The sequence below is a fragment of the Olea europaea genome, chromosome 14, assembly GCF_002742605.1.
Source record: "Olea europaea var. sylvestris chromosome 14, O_europaea_v1, whole genome shotgun sequence".
Taxonomy (NCBI): domain Eukaryota; kingdom Viridiplantae; phylum Streptophyta; class Magnoliopsida; order Lamiales; family Oleaceae; genus Olea; species Olea europaea.
The window spans coordinates 10,163,151-10,173,330 of record NC_036250.1 but is presented as its reverse complement, the minus strand read 5'-3'; the positions used below and the strand labels follow the sequence as shown (position 1 = coordinate 10,173,330).

General features: G+C 27.7%; 1 protein-coding gene across 1 annotated transcript; it reads right to left on the bottom strand.

Moving 5' to 3' along the window:
• Window positions 1-7,886: 7,886 nt before the first annotated feature.
• Window positions 7,887-8,744, bottom strand: LOC111409643 (protein DMP7-like). Its single transcript, XM_023039670.1, has one exon. It carries the CDS (start codon window positions 8,689-8,691, stop codon window positions 8,044-8,046), a length of 648 nt encoding a protein of 215 aa, XP_022895438.1. The 5' UTR covers window positions 8,692-8,744; the 3' UTR covers window positions 7,887-8,043.
• Window positions 8,745-10,180: the final 1,436 nt, after the last annotated feature.

Genomic DNA, 10,180 nt, shown 5'->3' with positions numbered 1-10,180 from the left:
CCAGTTAATGGATCGTACTTTATTCTTTAATCTCTTGGATACAATTGGGGAACTTGAGCTCGCTTGATGTTGCAGAATTTGTGGAATACAAATGGAATAATATATTGGGGAAATACATGGAAATGACCCAAATAGAAAGGTCATTTTTCCAAAATAGCCTTTGGCTAATTTTGGTACCCAAAATACCCCTTTATAATATTACATAATAAGTTAATGAAATATAGAAATCTTTCAATTTAGTCATTAAAAAAATCAAATACTACATGAATTTTAATAGATTACCGACTTATTTGATTTTGATACTTATTTTATTTATGTTCGCTCTAAGTAGCTCCTATTTATTGGTATCAGAGCCATAGAGATCATGAAAATTAAAATAAGAAAATAAATAATTATTGGTGTTTAGAAGAAGAAAAAGGTAGTTATATATTTTTAAAACCTATTCATAATAAATTAAAAATGATGACTTTGACAATAATTAAAGAACTTTCTAAAGAAAGAACAAATATTAGAAAAATTAATAATAGAAATAATAAAGGATATATATACATATGAGAAAATTATTAGTATATATGAAGATGAAGAAAATAATTTATATTATAAAGAAAAATATGAGTACAATTGATAATAAACATCAAAAATTGAATAAATTATTTTTAAAAATGGATAAAATACAAGAAGAAATAAGAAATATAATGTTAATACCAGAAGGAATGAGAATATCAAAAAATAGACAATTAACAAAATTAAAATGTCAAAGACTAAGACTTGAGAGCAAATATTTCACTATAGTAAAAGAAGAATTAGTAGATCCAGAAATAGCTGAGAGAAGATTTAGAAAAATAATAGATAAAAAAGAAGATAAAAGATGCAAATTAACTTACGAGTTAGAAATAAGAAAAAATTAAGATGTCAATAAGTGAATATATGGAAGAATTAAAATCATTAATAAAAATGTTAATAAATGATGTACAAGATTTGAGAAATGAAGTAAAAGAAACAAGAAACGATATAAATATATTAAAAATCGAGATTAGAGAATTAAAAGAAAATAATAAGAATAAAGATAAGAAAATAGATATAAAACTTACAGAAAAAGAAATGACTAGGATAGGAAAGAAACATATAGAAAAAGAAAATATAGTAGTAGAAACAGGAAGCATGTATGATAAATTTAGAAAAAATATATTACCAAAGATATTAGAAGAAGAAGAAGAATTTAGAGAAAAATCATTAGGAAAATTAAAAATAGAAGAAAAAGAAGATAAAAATGAATGAAGAATTAGATTTGTTAATAGAAAATTTTGATCAATTAAGCTTAACTGATATAAGTGAATACCAAGTTTTAATAAATATTGGAGGAGGACCTAATCCAACAGGAACCTCTAAACAAGAATTACATGATACAGATGAAAGTTATGCACCTATATATAATAAACCATATAGACAATTTTATGATAAAGTAAGAGATAGACAACCACCTAAAGGAAATAAATATAAAAATAGGTTTGAATTAAATGATTATTATGATAAACCAATTAATCATGGGGGAACAAAACTAGATTCAAATTGTAAAATAGATACTAAAAAGCCTTATTAACTTAGGCTGATTCAATGATATTATTCTTTTTATATAATAAAGATGACACATGAGAAAATATTGAAAAAAGAATAGATTTCTTAATAGCATCCTTTGAAGGAGATGTTAGAAATTGGTGGGAAGAAATAAGCAATGATACAAAAACATTAATAAAAAGAAATGTACAAACAGAAATAATCAAATCAGATTGACAATGTATAGAAAAATTAGTGGAATTTATTTTTGATGAATTTTTAGGAGAAAATTGGATAAGAAATGTTGAAAAAGAATCGATAAGAGAAAAAGATAATGCTAGAGTAAAATTAATAAATTTAACAATATGTGATATGTGTAAAATTAAAGAATATACTTGTGAATTTAAAAATTACTATTATGTTCAATTTTATAGTAATGAAAATCAAGAAGTATACCAAGACATGTATTATAATAAATTACCAGGTTCATGGGGAATATATTTTAAAATAGAATTTGAAAAATATGTTAGAGATAATGCTGGAATACCTAGAACTTTAAGCTCAAGAATAAAATTTTTATTTGAAAGACTTGCATATATATGTCAACAAAGACAATTAATGAAAAAATCAAGAAAATTAACTAAAATATGTTGTGAAGGTATGAAAATCCATGTGCAATGGGGATATAATTCTGAAAGAAGAGTTAATAAAAGAAAATTTAAAAATAAAAAATTTAAAAAATTTAGAAATTTTAATAAAAAATATATAAAACCTAGAAGAATGTATTATAAAGGAAAAAATAACCCATATAATCAACAGAAAAATAAGAATTATAAGAAAAATAAAAGTCAATGTAAATGTTGGAATTGTGGAGAGATGGGTCACATAAGCCCTGATTGTGATGAAAAGAAAGTCAGAATATTACAAAATGAATATTTAGAAATAAATGATGAATTAAGTGAAATATCAGATATTGGAGAATACTATGATCAAGAAGTATATATAAGTGAAACAGAAGAAGATGAATTAGAATCTAAATAAAGAAATTGAAGAAATAGAAATTAATAATATAAATATATAAGAATATGAAGGAATAGAAGGATATGGAATAAAAGTTACTTTTGACAATAATAAGTTTAGAAAACTGTAAAAATTATCATTAGATTTAAAAATAGGAAAATGGGAAGTCTTTGATAGAATTTGGAAAAGAGAAAGAATAACAATAAATGAATATCACAAAATAGAAAAAAACTATAGATATAAGAACAAATTATGGGCAACATAAAATAAATCTTTTAACAAAAAATACAGTTGATGAACTATTAACAAAGATTAGTAAAAAACAAAGTGAAAAAATTCAATATGTTTATTTAGCAAGAATACAAATAATGTTTAAATCACTATTTAGAGAATGGATAGATTCACCCTTAACCATAACCTTACATGATGGAAGAATGATGAATTTAAAAGATAGTCATTTAGGAACAATAGAAGGAAATTTAGCATATCAAAAAATTATGTTTACATGTTATCCAAAATATTGTGTATCATTAAAAGATATAAATTTTAATGAAGTTTTAGGACTACATTTCAAACTTCATAGAGATGATATTATGCAACCAGGTGATCAAATCATGACTATAGAATATAGAACTTTATATACATTTACCAATTTTAATTATGGGAATATTTATTCCAATAAACTATATATTGAAGTTCATAAAGAATGTAAAGATATTAGTAAAATAATATATCCAAATAAACAAATAAGTTTAATTCCAGATGAATATGAATTTAGTATAGTAAAAAATAAATTTGAAATAATAGAATTAAATGAAAGAGAATGTTCTAATAATATAACATTCAAAGATGGAAAGTTAATTAAAAGATAAAAAATTATTAAAATACCTAATAAAAACCTATTAGAAGAAATCAACAAAATAAAAAAAATAAAATTGTATAGAAATGCTGAAAACATGAAAATAGAAGGAGAATATTATAATGGAAGAGAAAATATAAATGGACCAAATATATTAATAGATACAGGAGCTAGTGAATGTCATATAGTTTCGATTAGAAATAAAGGCTTAATAACTCATAAAACTGAGTCGTATAGATATGTAAATTTTGATGGACAAGTACATATAACAGATTTAGAAGTTAAAGTACCAATAAAAATAGGAGGAATAGATCTTATAATACTATGTTACATAGATAGAAGTATGTATATAAACCCTCATATACTTTTAGGAATGAGTTTTCTAAATGGATTAGAAGATTATAGTATAAAAAGAGAATGATTATATTGTTCATAATGGACAAACTACATTATGTAAAAAGAATTAGATGAATAATCAGATAAGTTTTACATTAGCAGTGTATATACAAATTACTATTGTAGAAACAAATATTACAACCTGTGCTTTAATAGATACAGGAAGTGATATAACAGTATTTAAAAGTTTTTTAATAAAATCATGGAATAATAATAGTAATATAAAAATAACTGGTTTTACAGGAGAAAGTACTCAAATAATTAATAGTACTGATAAAATTAATATAATTCTTGAAAGTAAACAAGTAACAATAAACAAAATTTATAAATATGATAAATTAGAATGTGATATATTATTAGGAAATGATTTCATACAACAATTTCAATATTATAAACAAAATAATTATATGATAATGTTATAAACACCTTGTGGACACTTATTAAAAATTCCTAGAGAATTTAAACCTCATAGAGTTCAGTCAGCCCAGCGTAGTGATAAATGGGAGAAAAAACCAATTCTTAATAATGAAATAAAAAATAAAAGAATATTATATAAAAATGTTCTAAAAATAGGAATAGAAATGAATATAGAAAAAATCATTGAACAATTAGAAAATGTTTATGGAGAAAATTCATTATTATTTTGGAAACCACATCACCCAAAAGCTAAAATAAAATTAACAGAATATGTTATAATAAGAGTAAGACCAATGATGTACACAATAGAAGATACACAAGAATTTAAAAATCAGATAAAAGAATTGCTAGAACAAAAACTTATTAGACCTAGTAATGGACCTCACATTAGTCCAGTCTTTATGGTTATGAAACACTCTGAACAAGTTAGAGGAAAACTAAAATGGTTATAAATTATAAAGAATTAAACAAATATACTAAATTTGATGGTTACTTTCTACCAAATAAAGAGGTATTAATAAATCTTGTAAGAGGAAAATAATATTATTCTAAATTCGATTGTAAATCAGGTTTTTGGCAAGTAAAAATGGAAGAAGATAGTATACAATATACCGCATTTAGCACGCTTCAAGAAAAATATGAATGGTTAGTTATGCCATTTAGTTTGAAAAATGTACCACAAATATATTAAAAAAAAGGATAATATATTTAAAAAGTTTAATGATCTTCTAATAGTTTATATTGATGATATATTAATATGTTCTAATAGTAAAGAAGAGCATAGAAATCATTTAATCCAATTTATTAATGAATGTAAAAAAGAAGAAATTGTACTATCTAAAAAGAAATCTATAATAGAAAAACAAGAGATAGACTTTCTTGGATTATCAATAGATAAAAAAGGAATAAAATTACAAACACATATATTCAAAAAAATAGAAAGTTTTTCAAATAAATTAGAATCCAAAGAACAAATTCAAAAATTTTTAGTATGTTGAAATTATATTGAAGGATTTATTGAAAATATTTATAAGAAAAGACATAAAATCCAAGTTTTACTTAGAAAAACAAATATTAAGTGATGGAATGAAGAACATACAGAAATAGTTAAATCATTAAAAGAAGAATGTAAAAATTTACCAGAAGTAAGGTTATCAGATGAAAAAAGATAATTTGATTGTTAATACTGATGCCTCAGATAAATATTGGGCAGCAATATGAAAAACAGATCTAAATGAAATTTGTAGATATTCAAGTGGAACCTTTAACCAAACAGAAATAAATTATACCATTCATGAAAAAGAATTATTAGCGATTATTAGAAGAATTAAAAAGTTCTCATTATTTTTATTATCCAAAAAATTTATTGTTAAAACCGATAATTCTCAAGTTGCAGGATTAGTCAGGAATAAGTTACCCTCAGAACCACAATACAGAAGACTTCGTAGATGGCAAGCTTATTTAGCATTTTATAATTTTGATATAGTCCATATTAAAGGAGTTAATAATTTTCTTGCAGATTTTCTCAACAGAAACATAGAATTTGCTGATGGATAAAGCCAAGGCCATGGAGTTATACCAATCTATTATACAGATACAAGAAAGGACAAATTTTCTTAAAGAAGAATCTGAAGATATAAGTTCTGGAACAACCCAAATCTCAGAGATGTTCAACTCAAATATGAATATATTATTGAATATCACTGCTGAACATCATAAATATGCCATTGAACTCAAAAATTAAGTTGATGCTATTGCAGAGCAACTGAAAAATATACTGTTTGAAACAGATATACCAAAGAGCTCAGAAATGAGTTTTCCAATCCAATACCAAACAAGGACAGTTGGAAGTAGCAGTGGACCCAGATGTGACAATATACCAACTGATAATAAAGGAGATTCCATTTCTGTATCATCAACCAAAAAAGTTATGATACGTGGAGATAGAAGATATACCAAAACAATCAGCATCATAGACCAAGAAGATAAAATCCCTTTAGATCTAAACGAAGAAAAATGTCAAAATAGTCAAAATTGCTTATGAAATAAAAATAAGTAATTCATACTTTATTTCTCCAGGAAATAATGTTTACCCCAGAATTATAGCCATGAAAGGAGGTGACACTTCATTTATAAAAATTATGACAGACTATGGATTCATGGATTTGATTTATTCAGGAAAAGATTTTATTGAAATTTCAAAGTTTGATGACATATTCATTAAGGAGGTATCCAGATTTACCAAGGGAAGAAAGATATTTTTAAAATTTTATTCAATCAGTCCAAAATATGATGGAGTTGTTTACTATCCAATTGAACACATAATCTCAATTGGATATGTTGCAGCCAATTTTCAAATTGATGTTACAGAGAATAATAGAAAAGTCCCAACAGTGACAAAATCATGGATCAGACATAGAAGAGCACTTTGGATTAAAGTCATCTACAACATTGCCAAAAACTTATTTGATAAAATTCTTGTGCCTATGCCAATATGAGAATTGGATGCTGGTATCCAATAAAGGATATGCAAAATCAGAAATTTTAAAAGACTATATTAACAGATTTGATATACATCAATTTTCAAGATGTCCCACTACTATAAAAGAATCATGTCAGCTAAGGGAGTGTCCCAACTGCATGTGAAGAAATGTAAGAAGAGGACAAATCACCTTTTGACAAAGATGTATGAAGGGCAATAATACTACATGTGAAGACATTGAAGATAAAGAGTAATAATAGAAAAAGATGTTCTTTGGATAAAAAAAGTTGAACCAACATGTGAAGATGTAGGCCTAAAGAGAAGAAATAGAGAGGCAATAGTGCCTTTGCTGATGTAATCAATGATGTAATAAAGTCTCAAAAACTTGTATAAATAGAAACATTGTCATATAAGAAAATTATCTCATCCTATCTTGAATTCTCGAGTTGTAAGTAATAGCCTATTCTCAGTTTAAAAATCAGTTTTTCTAGAAACCCCTTGTACCAAATTAAAGTCTTGTACCAATCCTAATGGAAATAAAATTTCAATATTTTGATATCAATATGAGTTTCTAAATCTTTTTCCCATAGATTCTTGAAAGATCAAATAAAAAGTTTCCTTCTTATTTTAGTAAAAAGAGAGTTTTCCTTAACAGAAGTATAGAATTTTATTTTTTAGAAGTTGATACAGTGAGAGCAAGTAGCTAAAACAGTAACAATTCCGTGAAGGTAGGAGGCCGTTGAAGGAAGCAATTTACAAATTTAGACCTCGAAGATCACTCGGTTCTAAGAATACATGTTTAGATCAAACCTAAGGTAAAATTATTAAACTTTTGCTAAAATTAGAATGAATCTTTTTAAAGATCTTAAAAGAATCGCAAGGATAATTGCATGATGATTATTTTGATAAATGTCAGGATATACAATTGAAAGATTAGATAATTTATCAGAAAGAATGTTAGAAGAAATAAAGAATATTATATCTCAATTAAAAAATACAAATTTACCATTTGAAAAATATAGTACTTTAATTAGAAAATATGAGATGAATGTTGCAGGTTATTCTTATTTATTAGATCATCTAATGATTTTATATTCAAATATCCAAAATAAAGTTAACAGAAGATAAAATGTTTGAAAGATTAGGATATATGTTGCAATATAGAAAGAATCATTTTATTAAGGGTAATATAGACATTTCCATAAAAAAGAATAGTAACAGGCCAAATCGAAAAGTCTCCCCCTTCTGTGTAAAGAGAGGCATATTAGAGGCATTTGCTCATTCTAATTCATCTAAATGGATGAAAAGTTGTTTGTCAATTTCTGCTGTATAAAGCATCAGTTTGCAGCAAGAAGGGATACCCAATTCCTCTTCTCCTGGAAGGAAACAGTACAAAAAGAACGCTTATTATAAACCCGATCGCCAAAGGGACACTGTAGATGACTTTTCTGGGCAACATCAGATGATAGCAGCTCAGAACATCATTGTGTAACATTGCAAATGTAAGAAAAGCAGTCAAGGAAAGGGCTGCATGGAAGATATCTGCCCATCTCAGCCTGTAATCCGACGGGACGCAGGGTTTCACACGCCCTCCATTGAATGTTCTTATCCCGTGGAATGTTGCCACCCCGTAGTACAACCTCCCTGTGGCTGTTCGAAAGCTGTCAGTGAATGAGAAGAACACACAGGAGGTGGCTGATAAAGCCACGAAGAAACCCATCAGCCACCGGTCGAAGGTGGTGCATTTGCCATCATCAGTTATGAGGGGGGCGAAAATGGTGAACGCCAGGATGGTGGCGGTAGGCAAGAGAACATTGAGTCGAGCAGTACCGCTTAAGATTGTATTGACGATGTATATGTAATTTGAATTATCTGCATCGTCATCATAATCATCTGCTATGTAGTAGTAATCATTATCTTCTCCACTTTCAATCTGATGCTGAATAGAATTCCCATCGAACATGCTGAATTCGGATCTAATTACAAATTTGTGAAATAAAATGCAGTGCAATTGAAATGGCTATTAATATATTTATGAGGTAGGGCAGGAGATACCTTGTTGAGATGTTCGAGCAGAAGCCATTCCACTGCTGTACTTTTCTTTAGTTTCCTATAGGAAAGGTATCTTTGGGGTGGCACAAGATTCTAACATTTTCTTCAATTTCTTTAGCCAATTGAATCCCAATCCAGAATATAATAGTCGATGCAATCCATCTACCTTCAAAGTCGACGTCCACGGTGGGGTAATTTTCTGAGCTACGTGATCCCATGGAACGTCTTCCCCCCCCACCCCGGCGAAAAAAGTAGCTTCAGACGTCATGTCATTTTCTCAAATAGTGTGCCTACTTCAATATAATTGTTATAAGATAAAAAAAAAAAAAAAAAAAGGTTCCAATTTAAAAAAAAATTTTAAAAAAAAAAAAAAAAAAAAAAAAAAAAAAATTGTTTAATGTGCTAATAAATCTACGAGGATTTAAAAAAGGGATTCCAAACTTCTTGTTACAATTACTTGATCACAACATTTTGTAGGACTTTTTCTTTATAGATTTTTACTTTAAGCTCAACTTTGAAATGATACCTTAATACATTTTTTGAATTTACAGTGTCTCGATCTCCGATTCGCACAACTATAAATAATTGTACTTGATCATTCAAAAAGTTTGATTCGGACTCGACACGATAAAAATTTAGCAAGGAATACATCGTAAGTGACCAGATTACCTTAAAAAGAAAGACTTCATAGTCTTACAACCTTAATCAACATGAAACGTGTGCCATGTTAACAGACAAATTTGGGCTGTATAAACTTATGCTTCAACTGCATGTATACACGTATACATACATTTTTTCTTATGTATATATCTTCAAAATAAAGTGACTGTTGATTCGTAATGCTCTCAGCTCACATGGTTCATTAAGCTGCAAGAAAAGCCAGACCTTCCAAAAGCTCATCCCCCCACAGGCCACCCCCAACCCCGATGAGTTCTCTTATGATTTTTCTCAAATTTGTGTTCAGGTCAATAATGCCATGAACGATTTTAACTAGTGATGTCAAAATGGGTCGAACTGCAAATGGCTAAGCAAAGCAGGTAAGCCTCGCAAAGAAAACTCCCGTATTGTGCATAAGTTAAACTTGTTTAAAATCATAAAAAGATACTTGTTTGAATTGATATGAGATGATTTCAACATCAATCGGCCAGGCCGAGCCAGTTGCAGAGGGATTCACGACAGTTTGGTTTTGTCGATCCGACCTAACAAGTCCCGCCACCTATCTGAGTGAGCCAGACCGACCTAATCGGCCTCGCTAAGTTGTAGAGCTATCCGTAACTTTCTCAGTATAATCTGTAAAAAGTACAGGCATTTTTCCAAAACCCACCCAAAATACTTTTTTCCATTCATACCATATAAAGGGGTAGAATTCGTTTGACTACCAATTCAGTATTCTTTTTTCT